General features: G+C 42.7%; 1 protein-coding gene across 3 annotated transcripts in view; it reads right to left on the bottom strand.

Moving 5' to 3' along the window:
• Positions 1-19,484, bottom strand: part of NRP1 (neuropilin 1) — a 112,824-nt gene extending 93,340 nt beyond the window's left edge. For all 3 annotated transcript variants that reach the window (XM_048292663.1, XM_048292743.1, XM_048292830.1), the window contains exons 1-2: positions 19,142-19,484; positions 15,703-15,877 (exon numbers count right to left, since the gene is read on the bottom strand). In XM_048292663.1, coding sequence (XP_048148620.1) covers positions 15,703-15,877; positions 19,142-19,382 — 416 coding nt within the window. In that variant the 5' untranslated portion in view covers positions 19,383-19,484. The remainder of the gene's footprint in view (positions 1-15,702; positions 15,878-19,141) is intronic.
• Positions 19,485-20,233: the final 749 nt, after the last annotated feature.

Raw genomic sequence — 20,233 nt, 5'->3', positions numbered from 1 at the left:
AATATTAATCTCTTTTCAAAAACAGATGATTCAAGAACATATTTTTAGAGTGCCTTTTAACTTAGACGCCAATTCAGTTTTCTGGTTACTGGGTCAGGGTGCTTAATGGCTGCATCAGACACGGGATGATGCATGAGTGAAGTCCCCGGCTCAATGGCTAGGGAATGAGATCTGCTCTAACGTCTGAGTGCACAGTTGTGACTGCTTCTCTTCAGAATTTGCCAAGAATGCACATTAAAAGAGGCTGCAGGGTAAAAAACTACAGCTGCCTGACAGACAGGCAGCAGCCTCATTTTGCACAACTCTTGTCTGTACTCCGCTGAAATAAAAACAACAGGCTGATTCATAACTTCTAAATTATCCATGCAACAAAAGTGGATTTTTCCCTGCTATAATGAGAATATAGGAGCCTCCTTCCTCAGCACCATGCTGGGGAAATGGTCTATCTGCCCGCTCACTGCAGCCGGTCCAGACCATACACACTACAACGTTTTAACAACTCATTTGCTAAAAGCTTTTCCATTGAGTGTACTTGATGCAATCCTTAACAGAAAGCCCATTTTTGATTCTGTTCTCCAGATCTCAGTCTTGGTTCCAGATAATTTGGGAGGGTTTGCCATGCTGGCTGCAGCCATGACCGCATGCTCTTGCCATGGGTGGAGGCACAGTGGTGATTCCTCAGGACAGGGTGGAAATTGTCAGACAGCTGCGGCCTTGATGAACTTTGGGAAAAACTTGCCTGCACCTGGACCAAAGCTGGCTATTTTGGTCCTAAGTCCTGTCTTCCCCAAGCCTTAACACTGAGGTGGCTCATTTTCATACTCTTTCTTTTAAAAAGTCTTTTCTGGGCTTGCTGAGGGGACAGACCATGACCCAGCAGGGCCCTGCAACCACTGTGCAGGGATGTGCTTGTGGCCCTACTCCTCAGCCCTCTTCCCAGGGAAGGTCAACCCTACATGATACTTTCATGTATTTTGAAAAAGAAAAACAGAAGGGAACCTTCTTTTCAATAAAAACATATGATCTAAAATTTTAAAATTAATAAGCAGAGCCAGTGACAAACTAAGTATTTACTTAAGCAGAAAGGCTGGGATAGTCAGGGAAATAAAGGTTCTGAAACACCATAACTAGGTCTTCTTTGGTTTTATGGAAACAAACATTTGGTTTACATGGATTGCTTCATTTTATTTTTCACATTATATAAAATGCAATTTCTTTGATTAGTAAATTGGATGAGGTGATTTCCTAGCTCCTTCCAACCCAAATGTTCCTATGATAGACTGAAACAAACATAATACAACTCAGTAAAATTTTATTTTCATATGACTAAAAAAAACCCCAACAAATTGAAAAGATGCTTCACCATTTTCTCATCAAAATATGAATAAAATTCATGACAAAAATTGAATTGAATGCCTCCACTTTGGTTTGTGGGGGAAGAGAACTGGACAGCTGGAATTTAAGACATTCCAGAGTCAGACAACGGACTTTGCCAGGTTTATACAGTACATGTTTACAATACAACTTCCTAATATGATTTAAACTAGTTTTTATCCCATGATAAAGGTATTTTTTACAAAAGTCTTCAACTGTTAGCAATTCTTGCAACTGTGTTGCATTTTTCAGTGCAGTTTCCCCCCAGTCAAAACTAGCCAGTCATCTAAATAACACTTTCTCTGATGGAACTCATCTGGAAAACTCTTGTAGTAATTTCCTGCCAAAAGCTATCTAAGATCATACTTAACTAAAAAAGCATTTTCCCTCTAGGTTCCTTAGTAGCAATACAGCAAAAAAGGTGTTCCTTGGGATACAATAAATAAGCACGTGCATGCATAGATGTGCAGATGTCTGAGATTTCCCCAGCACAGAAACATGCAGTTAAGGTTACAGCAGTGACAGTTCCATTATAAACCCATTTTCACATGTTTGGAGCTTTCTGAGCTGTACTGTTTTGTCACTGAGGTTTACATTTGGTCCCTTATAGGTGGTATTTTTTTTTTTTTGAGGTTTCACAAAGCCTATTAATCCATTTTTGAGTTACCAGAGGGTAAAGAAATGCTTTTCTCACCTCTTGGATTCTTGTAGCCCTGCTATGGCATTGATTTTTGAACAGAAGTCTCTGCAGAGTTTAATAGCAATCAGCAGCCTGATGTGCCTTAATGACTTCCTCTGTGCATTCAAAAAATGGCAAAACTTGACAAGTTGAAACCTTCCAAGGGGCCAGTGCTCACTGAGTAATAGCTCCCAGGCCAGTTTGGGATCATTATTGTAAAGTAATAACGGAATAAAGACATTAAGATTTCCTTGAGTTTATAAAAACGTTTCAAAAATTAGTTTTGTCTTCATAACAGCCCCTGAGTTTAGAGCTATGCATCCAGTTCTCAGCTTGTGCACATCAGATTAGACCCACTGCAGTTATTGTAACTGCAGCAGGGAAGGATCCAAACCATTAAGGAAACACAAAGTAGTTGGCCACAACTTCATTTACTTCACTAGAAACATGCAGAAAAAGAAATTGTATAGTTAAGTGCAGGATGGGCCCCTTAATGTCAATGTTAGCTACTGTGCACCGTATTTCTGTGTAATATCTGAATGACAACAATCCCCTGCAAACATAAGCCTGCACAACGCATAAAAGAACGTGGCATAAGCAAGTTTCTTCTGTGTCAGTCCACTTCATTTATCTACAGCAGGACTGGCAGAGGCCAGCTGTGGGACGGGGAATGGATCCTGGATCAGCCAGTGTGATCTCTGTCCCAACCATGCCAGCAATTCGCAGATCAGCTTCTTCCTTTGCCAAAAGTCATGTCCTGATGTTTAAAGGCTTTCAATCAAATTTCTTCTCATTGGTGTAAGTTGGCTTTGAAGCCAAACAAATATGCAGCCACGGTAACGATTCGACTCCTAATGCTATTTTATGTCTTCTTAGAGAAAAGGATGGTAAACTCAGAAGTATTTTTTTTCTTGGATGAATTTTGATTTCTGAAAATTTTGATCATACAGTGAGGGGTGAAGAAACATAGTCATGCAGTGAAATCAATATAAATTAATACTTCCATTTCCTTTTGATTCTATTTTTCTTCTATAGATCTTCCCTTCAGTGGGAGTTTCAGGGCTGTGACTGAGAACAGAAACAGCATCAGGAAATTGTGACTTTAGGAAGAATCTGACATTACCAGCCCTCATTATTTTTAGCATGAGTAGCATGAAATTTGGTTGCATATTTTAAAGCATCAGCTGTTGATATCATGGTATTACCAAACTTATCATTTACAGCAGAGGAAAGCCCCCAAAATATACTTGATAAAAAATGAAACAGAAATCAGCAGTCATTTTTGAGATACAAGGACTTTTATAAAGTTACACAATTTTTTGAGGCCTGACTTATAACGCCCAAAATTTGGAGTGGATAAAATTGAGAAAGAAAACTGCTGTGTTTTACTGAGGAGAATGTGAGTTTTGACACGGCCTGTAGAGAAGAGATAGGGAAGGACAGGGCATCAGGTGGAACAAGCAAACCAAAAAGCAGCCTAAAAATGTTCTGAAAGGAGGTGAAGAAACAAGGCAGATGGCCTAGCACAGTACCCCACTCATTACATGTACTCTAACAGAAAATGGTTTTGGGATGTTTTTTGGCTTTGTTTGTGGTTGGTTGTTTTTTGATTTTATTTCATTATTGTTCTAGCAGCACAAATACCTTTGCATAGTGTGCATTGGAAGGAAAATAATGTCTAAACTTAGAAAAATCCTACAAGAGACACTGGCATCACTAAAGTGCTCTTCAAAAAAGGGTTTTCTGGGGCCTAAAATAATTTTTTTCAGTTCAAGCAAGACTGGGGAAAAATTTTGTCATTGACTTGGAGGAAGCCAGAGTTTCACCCTATGTGCAAGAATGGGGAATGCTCCCCCCACAACAGACAGAACAGGTCCAAAATCTTTTGTGTCATCTGCTTCCATCCAGTAACAGCTTTATAGAAGTAAGTTAAGAATGAATAACTTAACAGCTGCCCAAGGCGGCTCTAAAGTGCTGCTTTCCCCCGCTGCACATGAGAAGACAGCCATTAGTGCTGCTGCTGCGAGGTTCACTGCTCCTTTGGGGACTCTGCATTTGCAGAATGGCCTGGTTTTGTACTGGCAATATGCACACATCTGAAATTGCTTGCATTTGGATGGTGTTTGGTGCACAGTTTTGAGTTAGTGCCATGTCTGTTATAGATTCTCCTCATCATGGATAATGTGTCTCTTGTGAGCATGAGTCCTATTCTTTATTTTTGTTTGGATAACACTTCTCTCTGAACGTCAGAAGATTGCCACATGCATTTTTGCATAGCATTATATTCTTAAAAAAAAATTAACACCTAGAAGATGAACAACACAAAACAATGGCAAATCACTATTATACTTCTCTACATTTCCACCAGGCAGTCTCTGAGGGTTTTGCAAACGCTAATAAGCACATCCTCAGATATTTGAAAACCAGAAAAATATTATGCTCTTTAAGGAAACAGAGGCACAAAGATGATGATTGACTGTCCCAAGATCAAGCAGTAGGAGAGAGTTAGCACTATAAGGAGTCACAGTACCACAGCACCCAATCCTGTGTATTTCTTTAAAGATGTTAGTGAGAAGAGAGTTTTGTACACATACAGAATTACTTTGGTCTTTATTCCATCTCCTTTTAAGAAGCTCTTACCCATTCTGCGTAAGTATTAAAGTGCAATCCTGATGAATGGCAAAACTTTAACTGACTTCACTCCGAGTTAACATTTGTTCAGCTACAAAACTGACCTTTCTTCCGAGAATTTCTAGGGAGATGTGCAAGTGTAGAGTCAGCTCCTCACTCAGCTGATATAAATCACTGGGGTTCCACTAAGTTCAGTAGAATGATCTTTAAACAAATTGGATCTTTCTCCAAATTAGGAATATGGTCCATGAAAAACAGCTTTCTTTCTTTACATATTTAAATCAAAATTATCTGGTATCTTTCAGATGAGAAAGAGCTGAAGCTGGGATGTTGAAAGGAAAGATTTAATTTCTTTTCTATGCTGAGCATATGGGGACATGCAAAAGTTACCTGGTGAGCAGATACTTATTTTCAGAGTACTCAGAGTTTGATTTCAGAGCATCAGATGAGCTGTGGTTACACCTATGAGTATTTTTTTACTTTGTAATTTCAGGTATGGGGGAGGAATAACTAAGAAACTTACATGTCATTTAGAAGATCACAGGGTGAGAGTGTGCATATGGATAATTTCCATGGAGCAAGTGAGGTGCTTGAAGGTCACACCACAGTAATTTATGCAGCTGCCTAGTAACACAAGTTCAAAAAAAACCTTCCTGGAAAGCATAAGCTGCAGCAGGCAGAGGAACTGCTTAGCTTAGACACTTTGGCTAAGCTTTTGTTTGAAGAATAAAGGCTGGGAGAAAATGGATGTGTCAGGAAGGCCCTCAATATGCACACCTACGTCTATATTGCAATCCGCAACCTGCAATCAGAAGGCAATCCAATTAACTTTTGCTGACAAATTTAGCTAATGCAATATCCCAAATCCTCTACTAGCATTTGTGACTAGTTATGTCACACAGATGTAGGTCTATACATTATTTTTACAGGCACTCTAGCTTTACCAGTTTAGAAACCTTTCTAAACAGTACAGTCTTGGCTACAAACTGCTGACATTAGCAAGGTTTATTCTGCAAAAGTACTGACATTAGACGTACTTATACTAGAATATATCTATCCCCCAGTGCATGCTGAATTGTTTCAACTATACACAAACAAAACCTTAATTGAAATCATTAAATTGGTGCAAAAATCAGTGCATGAAGACTAGGCTTAGAAGTCAAAGATTAAAATTTCAAGGAGTACATGGATACAGTTAGTTTAAAAGTGTAAAAATGTGCAAAGTATGAATGTAACAGCCAGTAGAAGGAGTCTAATTGGCAAATGTGAGACTGGTTCTTGGAGGTAAGTTTTAAGTTTAGTTTGGGGGAGAACTACTTGTGTGGGAAAGGATGAACAGTACTGGTTTCTTGAATAATGACTTACTAGAATGAGAAGAATGAGAAGCAATTTGGGCACTATTAGCTACCCTGTTCAACAGTAATAAGGAGCTTGAAAATTATGTCAGAGAAATGAGATAAAGATGGCTATTATACAGTTGGAAGGCCTTCATCTAGTGTAGCTGTGGAGAATAAATGAAAATGGAAACCAGTAAGGAACATAATACGATCTACTTATGGTATTTTGTGTTTGAGCTATTAGCAGGTGCAGCTGTACTGGCATCAGTGGAGCTGTCTTCACTTGCTTCACAGCTCTATGTAGTCCTGTATCTATTTTATATACCTACATTATATAGTCTATGTGCTATTAGAACACATAGGAAAACTTTTGAAATGCATTAGAGTATTCGACTATGTGGAGTGGTTAAAATGTGTACCTGATTTAACTGCTTGCCATCTGGAACACGAGGAGATGAACCTAAACTGTCTGCTGTAATGCATGTAAAGAAGTTTTGGATTTAGGCCCAGATATGAATATACAAATAGATAAAGTTTACAGAACTGTGACACAAAGTCCCAGGGGTTTTCTGGGAATGTCAAAAACCACTCAGCAATCAGAACATATGCCTTCCATGTTAATATATCTTATGCCTCTGTCTCTAAAACAGATTATGGAGATGACTTTGAAACATGAAAAAAAAGTTTTTATTTAAGAGCTACCTTCGCATATTTTTCTAGACTTAGCTAAAGCTACTCAAATGAAGCGACAGCCTAGGATTTCCTCTAAGAAGGGCTTTTAGCACGAGGGATGTAAGCCTCTCATTTTGCATCTGGCAAAGCGGTGTGATCTATGGAAATAGGCAGCATAGCCTGCATTTCTGCATGGTGATCAAGCTAAACCTTTTCTAAATTGCAGATCTGCGTCCCTTGTTACAGATGAATACATTAGAAGAAAGTCAGTAGAAGTTGTCTGGCTTAATGACAGATTGGCAAAAGAAGGCAAACTTTGATTCTTACTCATGCACTTAGCAACTTGTCCCAAACATTCACGACTAAGAGCTAAGAGCTGGAGAAGAACTGATAACCTATTTATGGTGACCTAAGAAGTATGAGGCTGAATCTTATACTGTACTGTAAATTACTCTGCAAACATCTGAAAACCACTGTTATAAAAAGCAATTATTAATTTGTGTAGTGCCAGAAATATATGTCCTACTCATCAGCCCTGCTCAAGTGAGTCTGTTGTTTTAGTTGACTTCAGTGTGACTGTTTATGTGAATGAGCAAAACTTTGGCTTTGAGGGAGCATTTCTCAAAGCTCGAGGCAGAATAATCACTCCGGTGAGAACAGACCTCTAATTTTCTCTAGGTTACCAACTTCAAATTAATAAGGAGTGTTGTAAGAAGGAAAAAAAAAGAAAAAGGACTACCTATCTTTTTTTCAAAGAATGGCATGGCCCCAGCACAGGGCTGAGCTGTGAGGTCAGTCCTGCCCTGTCTGCAGTGGGGTGCTCCAATCCCATTCCCACACCACAGTTCTGATAGGTTGTGTCTTCATGTGGGGGCACAGAGCAGCCCAGAGCACAAATGTGCAATGGGGCCCAAGTGCTGGGAGGGTAGGGAAGGGATTAACCCAGGCTCTCACTCAGTGTGAGGCACAGCCCATCTGTATTTAGCGGAGGCATGGGACATGTGGCCACTGCAACTCCACGTCAGTGTGGAACGCAGCAGACAACTGCCCAGTTTCTCCTGAACAACAGCTGGTTATAGTGCTTCTGGGATGAACATAGTTTCTTCTGGAAGAAATCATCACATTAAATGGGTGTCTCTTCCACATATGGAGATATTTTCTCAATGGTCCTTTTGAGCCATCTAAATTCTTCATTTTATAGCATTACGTAAAATACTTGTAATGATATTAACCTGCAAGATGAGTCTAAATATGCACAATCTGTTCCTGTTTAAATAAATTATTATAAAGTTCACACAGATCATAACCAGCTCTGTGGATCACAGAGTTTCACAGTACCTTACGTGTGAGAAACAATCAGAAATTTGATTTCTGAGGTTACATTTTTATAAACCTTTGATATTGCCCATGAAAATCAATTTCCTCCATGGAAGTTTAGGACTTGGGAAGGGGGTTATTCTCACATTTTTGTGAATTCCTGCAGAAAAGCAAATGACCTATGCTCCCAAAAAGTTGGCAGGTGACTTATTAAACTTCTCTCAAATCTCCTTCAGGAAGTTCATTAAAAGTCTATTTGGAAATGGCCAGGTGCTTGCTTCCCACAGTGCAAGAGGGAAATCTGTCACCCTGTTTAAAAAATTGTTTGGTTACTCGGGATAAAGAAATAATCATTATACCAAGCTGTGTGGTTTTATGATGGAAAACTGTGGCTTGGTGAGAAAAGTACCAAGGTCAATGCAATGAAAAACCCACAGTGAACTCAGACATGATTTCCGAAGTCAGTGGTGGATAGAGGACAGGAGAACAAAGTCTTTCCTGTGGTTCACTTGAAAACAATTTTTAAGATTCTGGATAAAAATAACTCTCTAGCTTGACAGAGTTTTTAGCTTGAAAAAAATGTCATAAGAAAAGATTTTTAAAATTTTTTGTAGGATTGCTAAGGCTGACAAAATTACCTTGTTTGACACTGGATTCTGTCCTAAAATACTACGGCCAAGTCAACTAACAGGAAAATAGCAGAGCTAAGCCTTTTTCATTCTTTATTCTGCCAAACCACTGCCTCTTGCAATCAGGATTGATTACAAACACCCAATTAAGAGGCATTTGGAACATGATCTGAACACTAATCCTGTCTCTTTTTCTCTTTATACCTAATTATCAACCTTAAGATGGGTATTAGCGCTTTAATTAGTAGATTTACTTTAGGAACTTCTACATAAACTAAGAAATCGATAACATAGACATAAATACGTGTATATATGCAGAGTCCTAAAGAGGTGCACGTAACATATGCCTATATCCAAGCAGTTTGGTGTGATATATAAATCTAGACATATACATGTGAGTGCATGTATATCCAGTTTTCAACATAATTTCATTCTTTGGAAATACTACAAAAGAAAATAATTTAATTTGGTTTCTCATCAGCTGCATAAAAATCTCTATATCAATTATCAAATTATGATCCAATGTTAAAGCTTGCAATAAACTATAACTAAGAAACTAAGAAACTAACAGAAACACATAGGGTTTTTTTTCAATTAGATTAGCACGGGAGAGGAGGGTGGAGAGAAGAGCACTATGGGATTGGCTGAAAACATATTGAGAGTTTCATGCGGCTAATTCCAACAACTCTGGGTTTCAATTTAGAAAGGACTTAGACCTTTGTTCTGAATTTGTTTATCTCTGTCCACAGAAAGGATGAAGGATTAGGCTTAAGGGAATCCATATTTGACCCTCAAATTTTTCCTGTCTGAAGGGCATCTGGTTGTAGCACATCTAGACAGAATTCTACTCACAGTTAACTGTTCAGGTTAATAGAAACATCCATATATGACTGGTTTTATAGCTCTATCATGCTACTGTTTGGAGACCCAAGTCAAGACAGGGAATGCTCCCATACACAGAGTGCAACGCTGGGCTCTGCTTCCAGTGCCTCAGCCCTGAACATGGGCTAGCACAGTCTCCCTAGCTATGACCAGGCAGTTTGGTCATGGATTTCCTAATACCTTTTCTGAGAAAACTCAAACTCAAACCACTATGCTAAAAGAACAAATTGTTAAAGAGTTTGACAATAGAGACTTTCACAAGAGTTAATTTCTTGGATAAAAACCAAAGGAATTCTTTCATTACACTCTAATCAGAAAAACAATATAATTTCCAACTTCTTTTAACTCTCATTTAGTCCCAAAAGCACAATAAAATAACAGTATCTTTAGATGCATCTGTGTGTGCAAATACTTGTGGAATCTTGTGGCAAAGAGAACATTATATATACTTTCATAATGCAGAACCTTTAAGTTAAGGAAGAGCTTTTGGGTTACAACAAGTGTTTTCTGCTTCCATGATCCTGCACAGGCTGATTCCTTTCCTTGACAGAAAACTTTCCTGCAGCCTTATGGAGGGTACCAAACAGCAGTGGTGATTGGAAGAGCTGTCTGGGTCTAGCTAAGTGCTCCCTGAGAAAGCCTTTCATGTGCTTTATATAAAGCAGAGAAATTCCCTCAAAGTGCATGCAGAAACATGAGATACCACATGGCCCCCAAACCTACTGCAACAACTCATCTCAAACTAAGCCAAAACCACTTGTTTCTTGTTTTAGGAACAGAATGAAGGATAGCCCCCTTCACCCCTTTAGTACTTCCAATTAATCTCTTGGTAACCCCAAACAGCTCTTGAGGGAGACAAAAGGGGTACGATGCTGCCTCTTCAGCCCAGGTATGGCCTTCCCTGCACGTCGGTGCCCACATCCCTCTCTGGCTTTGACAGAGACATGTCCAGCCCATTGCTCACCTCTGCCCAGGCAGTGCAGCCCACGGTGGAGTGACTGCACACGCATGGGCTGGATGGATTAGTTAATGAAGCTCAGAGCAAGCAGGGGAGGGTGGAAATCCTTCCAGCTGCTCTCAGCAGTGAGGAGGGGGCATTTCCACCTCTCCTGGATACCTTGTCCTGCTGAAACCCACTAAAGAGCCAGTGCTGATGCTTAGCTGATGGAGCCGAGACAGTAAAGCTGTATTTCTGTTGGAAAGCTCAGAGGCCTTGGCTCCCCTTCCACAAACCTGAGTGACTGTTCCTGTGCTGCTCTGCTGCTCACCCTGCCTTGTCAGCTGCAGGCACTCTCTGCCTGCCGAGCCCCACAGTGGCCGGGCAGAGGGAATTAGGAAGCTCTGACTGACATTTGCTATCCAAACAACTGATACAGTCATTAACCGTCCTACAGGGCCTGTGCTGAACCCTTCCCTGCAGTCATCAAGAATGATGGGAGACAGCTCTGTGGGAGTGGAGGGCAAAGTTCCCACTGCTTCCATAGGCAGTAGGGCTGCACTGGGCCCAGACCGCCCCTTCCCCTGAGATGTCCTTGGGGCAGTTTGTGGGAGCAGCTCAGAACTGTCTAGGCTTCAGGTGCAGCTGGGGCAGTCAGGGAGCAGCTGTTGTGTGCAGCTGATGGCAGGACCCTTCTGACAGGCTCAGTGGGCAGCTCAGCAGGATCCTTCATGGGTGGTGCTGCAGGTGGGCAGCCAGGACATAGGCACTCTTACTCCCATCGGCTCAGCCCAAAGGGCTTGAACGGCCCCTGCACAAAAGGGACAAACGCGAGGCACAAGGTCTGCACAAAGCAGACCTTGCTGCGTGGAAGAACAGGAACCAGGATTTGGACAAAAGCAAATGAAAGCTTAAACTATGCAGAAACGAAAGGAAGGCTGAGCCATGACTTCACTTGCTCCTGTTTATTTTACCAGCCTGAGTTTGTTATACCTACAGATTTGTAGCATAAATCCATTGACATTATTTAGAAATAAAATGTATGGATGAATTTCTAACATCATTAAGGTCTATGGGAGTTATGTGAAGCTATACATTCACTCTGTAGGTCTGAATACCTTTGCTTTCTTCCTTACTCAAGGACCTGGAGGAGCCATTTTCTTCTATATAAACAACCATAGATATGTTTTGCTCTGTATTCTATAGCTGACCACAATTTCTATAAAGCTCTACTCTCATCCATGTAACTAATCCCTAGTAAATGCAATATGAAGAGTAATTATCTGTGACATCTCTCCTGTAACTTGAATGTTTCCAGAATGGGCAATTTTTCCATTCTGAGTGATTTGACAGCATTGTCGTACATAATCCACAAGTGTTAAGCAAGGATGATACTTATTTTCTACATCTATAAATGATAGCCATTAAAACAATAGTGCTGCGTGGCATATCTATGAAAACCTTGTAAAACAATACAGTCAAGTCTGACAACAAAGTTAATAATTTGTCAGTAAGGAAACCACTATTGGGCTTTCTCTAGCCAACCCTCCACCTTTCTTAAGCCCTTTTCTTCTGAAGCTTCACATTCATTTTCTTAATGTTTTTAACCTAGTGTCTGTGAAATTTTTATTGCTCCCTAGATAATGACATCTGATCTGAATGTAACCACACACCTCTTTGCTCAGCAACATTTGTCACAAACCATTATAAATTATCATGCTGATAGTGTACATTGCTGGGAAACCGGAAAAGTTCCATAAATTCAAAGTACTGTATCAGTGACATTCTTGTTTATTATCTAGGTATAAAGTTTTACTAGATTCAAGATGGCTACATTTACACAGTAGGATACTTCAGCAACACGAGACTTGTACAGCTTGCACTAAGTGCTGAAAAGCATTTACCACATGCAACAAACACTGGAGCATTTTAACTAATATGTGGCCATATGTTTTGTCTCTTCTATTCATTTTAACCATGCTCCTGACTCCAAAAATGCATGCTTATTATTGGGACTTGCTTGAGAAAAGGCAAAACGGCAAACAAAAACTACTTTTCTCTTAAAGCACAACCATAATTTCTGTTTCTTGGCTTCCTGAAGAGGAGGCATAACACTCATTAAAGTTAAATGTTAAAAGAGACTATGTATTTTTTCATTATATATGTCCTTGATAACAATCTGTGGTCGACATGTTTGTACACTTCTTGTCGAAACCCAGTATTTCCATAACGCTGGTACAGTAGTTCCGTCTAGAAGACTTTTTATTAGATGAACCTAGCTTGTGTGAACATATTTTTAATTATTTGTGTATCTTTATTCTCCAAAACTGTAGAAGCTGAGTCCTTCAGAATGCCTCCAGAGAAAAAGGAATTTTCACCATGTTTACTTGAAATTTAGAACAACTCAAATGGTCCTGATTGTCAGAAAAATATACATATATGAATTTTATTATCAGTCATTTGAGAAATACTTATTCATTAAAGCACAGCATAATAAGTAGGTAAATCAAGGGCATATTCTTAAATTAATTCCAAACCCTAACATACAAAGAGACTAACTGGGAACAACTTCAGTAACAGCTAATGCTTAAATGTGCTGCTTTTGATTCTCCTCTGAGAATCAACCTTTCACCAGTTTTACATTTCAATACGTCTAGACCTCTATATAGAGCAATATTTTTTAAAGTTAGGTAAAGCCTCTCGATTTTCTTGTTGGCACTATGAAACAAGAAGGTAACCTTTCCAAAGCCACAGTGTTTCCCTTCCTGGGCTCAGGGGTCCTTGTTATTAAAGTTGTTTTCAATGCTAACTAAGGTCCAAGATGCAATGAACAGCATTATAAAGAGGATTTTGGGAGCTAGGCCAGCAAGCTAATCTTCTCTAGTCTACTCTAATTATATGGGACATTTTTTGTTCCCAGACATGAATTCCCTTATCTCTCATTTTCTATCTGCATTTCATATTTAAGTGGTTATTAATTTCCAGTGCTAAACCTTTCAATAAACTAGAGTGTAACCTAAATTACACATTTCTAGATTGCAGACTGAGTTTCTAATACACTAAGCATATTAGAAAAACAAAATATACTTAGCTGGAAAACAAAATAATCTTGTGATAGGTTTATTGCATTAATCGCCTGTTGTATTTAATATTCAGTACAAGGAATGTGAATTTTGCAAGCAGATGCTGAAATTTCAGACAACGGAGATTGTTGACAAATTCCTGTTGCTGAAATAATTTTTCTGTTGTTCTGGTCCTTAGTTGTTTTTTGTGGTTTTTTTTCCACTAATACAATCCCTCTCAAGTTAAAAAGAGCAATTTTCAGTATAAATGAAGTAGCAGCTGAGTAATTTAGCAAAGCCTAGAAAATTAGCATTTCAGCACAGACAAATAATGGTAAAGTCATCACCACCACACACTGCAAAGACAATGCAAACAACCCTGTTGAGAGACTTCCTTCCACCCACTACCATCTCATTACTGCTTTGGGCTCCGTTTCAGGGGAAGAAATAATGCAGTGGGGAGAGTGGACAATGAACACTGAGAAGGAAGCAGCACAGGGAGGGAGTCAATCCTTTCCCTGGACCCAGTTCAGCTCAGTCTAGCACTGTTTAACACAACACTGTGCCACAAAGATTACTTGTTCTTCAAATAATTGTATGCTGTACACCATTTTACTGCTGCCAAAGACCATGTTGGTTTTACAGAGTTGGAAAAACATGCATTCTAGCAAGGGAGGAAGAAGATTTGACGCTGAAATATGTTTGATTTAATTTCCTAATTTCCATCTAAGAGACAAAGAGTGACAAATATTTTAAAGCATTAGCAGCGTTCCACAGAATGAAAGCAAAACCTGTATTAAGAAGACACAGGGAAGTGATTCATTGCCTGAGTACAAGACATTAAAAATTAAAGAATGGGAAGTCAGTGTGTGAACATATGGTGTGAATACGAGCTGCAGCTCCAACACCACAGTAAAAACTCATTTTCGCAAAGAGTCAGTTTAGTTTTATGAGCACAGGGTTTTTCTGCATTATCACTCAACTATGGCACTGAAATGCTGATCTATAAGTGCTTATAAAATACCACAAAAAGGCAACTAAGCACCACAGTGCATCATTAAAAAACTTCATTTCAAGAGAAAACAATAATTGTGGTCTAAGTAATCAATTTATTAAATAATAGGACAAAGATGTGAATGGCAAAAATTAAGTGCTTGAGTACAGGCTCTCTTTCCCTAAGTCCAACACTCTAATCTCATGGTCTATCACAATGACTTCTGATAAACTGAGCATCATTTTATGGCACCAAATCCTGTATACTCCCATGAAATACCAAACACCACCAGCTATTGAGTTTAATCTTTCCGACATGCAGAGAAAATCTTGACTGGTAACATTAATGAACAGCAACTCTCTTGCAGTTATCAGAAGGGGATAAAAAATTATGATACACAAGAAATATTTCAATAACTATGATACTCCAGAAATACTTAAATAATGAATCATGAAAATATTTTCTTCGTGAAACAAGCAGGCTGAATTCAGAGTGCATGTTGAAGAGGGGAATGATCTTCCACGTGTTGCCTTGTGCAAGCTGTGAGATTTACAGATTTGGGGAAAAGTGGAGAACAGCTTCTGGGAGGTTCTGATTCCCCTTCTCACTTCTGGAACGGGCGGTCAAAGGGAATGCGAGGACAGGGGACAAAGGGAGCCTCAGCTCCCTCCTTCCTCCTCTCACAGCACTACAGGAGAGCAGGAGGAGGGGAAAGAAAAGCTACTGGCTATAAATCAGCAGCAAAGGGAGAAAGAAGGAAATATGACTATCAGTCCTCCACTCCACTGCCCCTTGAAGGGTGACAGTAAATGCCAGACTAACTCTGCGTTAAGAAGATTTGGCAATTTATAAATGGCCTGTCTCTTCCATGGGCTGTTTGTAGTCGTGGGGGTATAAGCGGAAAAGGAACTCCTTTCTCAAACTCAAACAAGAGACTTAAAAAAGCAAGCGGGCCAACAAACGGTGCCTCACCACAACCGCACCCGCACTCCGCGCATCACCACCGCCACCCGCTCGCAGCGCACCGGGCGGACGCAGCTCACAAACCTCAGAAAGCCGTAAAGATATTTTTAACCCGCACACCCCCGCCTCCCTCCCCGCTCGCCCCCGGCCCGGGCGCGCCCCGCCGAGCGCCCGCGGTGGCCGGCAGGTGTCGCCGTGGCGCTCCGCAGCGCCGGACTCACTCACTTGCAGTCGCGGTCCTCCAGGTCGAAGTGCGGGTTGAAGTTGATCATGATGCGCTGGTAGGGCTCCGGCGCCTGGATCAGCCACTCGCACTTCTGGCTGGGGTGGTAGGACTGCGGGTAGCCGGGAGACGTGAGGTACCCGGGGCTTAAAATTTTGATCGTGTCTCCACACTTATCTGCGGGGGAAGCAAGCACATGGGCAGGTCTCAGTGCCCCCGGCAAGCATCCGGGCGCAGCCCGCAGCAGCGGACCCCGCCGACTGCCGTGGGAATGCTGCGAGACCGCAGCCTTCTTCAGGCAAACTTATGCTGCATACTTCTGCTTTTAAAGACATCTCTGCTACTTTCTACCGAAGGGAAGAGGACTCCCTCTCCGTCCCCATCTTTAAATCCGGTGGCTGGACAGGCAGCAGGTAGCAGAAGCACCCCATTCCTAAGCCGTCCCCTTTTTAAAAGCCCTCCGCTCCAACAGTGCCCCTTACAGTGTTAAAACCTTGCACCTTCATAACAGCGTTAATGTCGGCTAAGAAGGGTACCTGCGACACAATAAACTCCAAAAACTATAATCTTCTTAAGTATGAAGTTTTAAGAAAAGCTGGGAGGAGATGTTAAGGAATGCCTTTTGACACCCTGCCCAGCTATGGGATAAGCCTGGTCTGTGTCACCAACCACTGGGATTATCTTGGTGGATCCAAGCTCATTCGCAGGAGACCCTCCCTTTGTTTTATCAGTCCATAAATCTAGGCAGGTTGAAACTATCTGTGCTCCTCAAACTCAGGGTAGCAGAGAACAAAGTAGCTCTAGTGAAGCAGAAATCATCCACTATTTACTCTTTCAAGGAAGTTTGTTCATGCTTGGAGACTGCATCAAAGTAATGGAGCAGAACAACATCCCTTCCTCTTCCCTTCATTCCTTCCTCCCCTGAACAACAACAAAGATTTATTTCTTGCAGCAAAATAGTTGCAAAAGTTTCTAGAATCACAAAGTGTGACTGTGAAATGTGGAAAGGCTGCATCTTGCTCCTTTGGTCAGCATTGTCAGGGTTGCATTTTAAGGTTTATAGGAAAAGTAAAAAGGGACAAAAAGTCCAACCTACACGGCCACTCACTTCACTGTCCAGTGCAGTGTTATCACTTTTTTGACTACTATGGATTCCCTTCTGTGGGCCTTCAGGGAGGAAAAAACTTTCTCCACGCATTGGTTGTTTAATTTTGAGCAATAAAACATGACAGTAAACTATGGACAGCAAGAATGTCCCCTCTAAAGCAAGTCTATATATCACTACATCTCAATGATGGTATATACAGGCTGCAGTGCTCTATCTAATACATTCCCTGTGAAAGCAAAATGGCAATCCTTGCTCACAGCATGAATTTATAAATATACAGGATTTTATTGTAGGAAAAACAGGTCAAATGGAAATGAATGAGGAAGCGCACATCAAAAATGCATAAAGCAACACTCTTTATAGAAATTATTTGCCATAAATTAGGAGGGAAGGGGTTGATAGGTACTCAGATGTATGGTCAAAACCCAGATACTGCTAAGCACATAGCTGGGAAAGGCTATCTTATTATATTTCCGCTGTGCCTTTACAAAACAGGCTGTTTTCCTCTGACCAGAACAAAAGGCATTGCTGCTCAAAGCTCAAAAGCTGTCACTGGTGATCTTGCTAATCCGCTGTCTGGGGCTCTCAGGGAATCTTGCCTTTTCCTCTCTGTGTAAGCATACTCAGAAAGTGATCTTGTCTCATTAAGCCCACTCCAGCCCTGCAAACAACATGGCAGAGTCTGGCATCTGTTAAATGCCTGAAATAAAGCAGTGCTGCTTCTAGTCACTTGACAGAGTCACTTCAGAGGACGTTGAGGTGGACTCACTACCACCAGCGCTCCTTAATCTGCGACTTCTGGGAAAATGACAGTGTAATAAGATAATGCGGTCTGCTAGACTCCTTGGCTCTGTGCAATCTCTCTCACACTTGATTAAGAAGAGCAGTTTCTAATGACTTTGGACCATTAGTTCCAAATAAGGTTAATGAATTAATTTAGTGGACACTAATACTGCGTGTAGGTGAAGGTGGCATTAGTAGGTCTGGTAGGTTATAGAGGAGGTTAACGGCCTTGGTGACTCCAGCAGGACCACCACATTAAACACTGGAGGAGGAGGCTTCTGCCCAGCAACTCGCTCTTCTCCCCTTCTTTTAACAGGGAGAAAAGATCAACAAGAGCTTGGGGGTGGCCCCATTCTGTCCCTCAGAGGGACACGGTGGCACTGTGGGTCTGTGTGGGAGGCAGCTGCCCACACCCTGAGCTGGGCTAGGGGGATGAGCAAAGTGCATCTCTCAGAGCATCTCCACACCAGGCTTGGTGCACCTCTCTAGCACCTTTGCTCCTGTGCCACAGCATTGGAGGAGGAAGCTCATCCTGATTAAACTAAGCAGCCTCCTCAAAACATATTGGGAAAGAGATTAACTTCCATCATAAAACACGCGATTTTAATACTCTTGCTTGACACTCCAGTTGCGGTCCCTTATTAAAACAATATACCAGTGTAAGTGGAGTGTGCTCTCCTCTTTTAATTACTTTGATTGAAAACCCAGTCAGGCAAAAGTAAATATTTGATAATTAGTTAATAATAATTGCTCAGGATTTGTCAGGAAAGGAAGACTCACATGAGCTGTTTCATGTGCAAGAGCTAAATGTCAAGCAGTCCCACAATTAGACCATCTTTTAAAAATGCATCATGCTCACTGCAATATTCACAGTGCCCTGGCATTGTTCGGGGAAGGAGGAGCACGCTGCTTTTAATTAGTTGTGTTTTCAGGGTCTGCCTGACAGTAAACTAGCCACACCACTCCTTTCTTATGGGATTTCTCCTCTTGGAAGGGAGTCTTGAGCCTTCACAGGGAAGCTCAGCTCCCCTCTTGGCACAGTGTAAGTTGCACGTAAACTGCAGACTTGGGAAACGGGTACTCTACACAGTTCTCTGTGTGAAGACTATTCGCAGGTACACACACAGCTAGTAGGAGGCATGACCAAAATTTTACGCTTTGGGAAAGAGAAAGGGCGGGCGGGGAAGAGAGCCTTCCCTTTAAAGTGTTCATTATCTTTCAGATATCGGAGGAGGGACATTTAATTGCCTATGGGACGGGACATTATTAAGATAATTGTCTGTCCTGATCAAGTGAGAATGAGCAGCCTGCTTTATACAATAACCCGAAAGAGCAGAAAATAAAGTCGGAAGGCAATGTCAGGGCGGGCGGTCCTCAGGCGGGGACTGCGCCGCATCCCTCCTCCGCCAGAAAGTTCCCCCCAGCCGGCTTTATATCGGTGCCGGTCCCACGGCCCGCCGGGCCCCACCGCCCGCCTCCCGTGCCGGCAGCCCCGGAACCCGGCCCCGCAGCTGCCCTAGCCGAGACCCGACGTCCCCCGTGTCACTCACCGCTCCGCAGAGCCCTGGCGAGGGTGAAGGTGAGGGCTGCACAGTGCAGGAGAAGTCCCCAATCCATTTTCCCTTCCGACAGCAGCGAAAGGAGGAAAAAAATAAAAATGCCCTCCACGGACAACTCTTCCTTAAATCTCCAGCCGGAGCGAGGAGCAGAAAGCACGGTCCGCAGGGGCAGTCCCGGGGGCAGAAGGAGGCTGGCTTCTCTCTGTGCCTCAAGCCGCCCGCATCCTGTCATTTAGCTCCGGCTCCCTCTCCCTTTCCCCACACTTGTTCCTTCTCCAGGCGCCGCTGGCCCTGCCATTCCCAGCGAGACTAGAAAGCCAAATGAAAACGAGGGGAAAAAAAAACAAAAAACAAAACCAAAACCCAACAAACACACAAACAAGACAGACAAAAAATCCTGGCGGCTGCCGGCACCTCGGGAGCGCTCTGCTGGGCGGGTTGCTCTGCGGAGGGGAGATAAGGAAGGGAAAGCGGCCGTGAGCGGGGACCAGCCGGGCGCCGGAGTTTAGCAAACTGCGTCCCGCCCGCCTGCCCCGCTCTCCAGCGGCCGCGGCTCCCGCGGGGCCGGAGCCCTGGAGCCCCGGGGCGGCGGTGCCCGGCGGTGCCCCGCACTCACCTGCCCCGGCGGGAGGCGAGCGAGCGCGCTGCCGCCGCAGGGACTCCCGGCCGGCCGGGGAAGTGGGAAGCGCCCGGGCGGCTCCTGCTCGCAGCCTGAGGAAGAGGAGCGCAACTCAGCGGCAATAAGAGAGGCCGAGGAACCGCCGTCTCCCAAGCCCCAGTCCCCTCCCCCTCCCCGCCCTCCTCCTTCTTCTCCTCCTCCTCTTCAGCCCCCCAAGACATCGTCAGCGCGGAAGAACGAACAAACAAACACGGCAAGCCCCAGCTCTGGCAGTCAGCCGAGGCGGGGACTCGCGAGGGGCAGAGGGGGGCGAGAGGCGGCGGCCCCCGCCACTGCAGGTAGAGCTGATGCAGGCGGCGGCACCACCTGCGCCCGCCGCCCCGTGGGCTCCTGCGCGGCCCCGCGCAGCCCTGCCCGCCCTGCCCTGCCCTGCCCTGCCGTGTCCTGCCATGCCCTGCCCGGCC

The sequence above is a fragment of the Corvus hawaiiensis genome, chromosome 1, assembly GCF_020740725.1.
Source record: "Corvus hawaiiensis isolate bCorHaw1 chromosome 1, bCorHaw1.pri.cur, whole genome shotgun sequence".
Classification (NCBI taxonomy): domain Eukaryota; kingdom Metazoa; phylum Chordata; class Aves; order Passeriformes; family Corvidae; genus Corvus; species Corvus hawaiiensis.
This window is presented reverse-complemented; position numbering and strand designations above follow the sequence as displayed.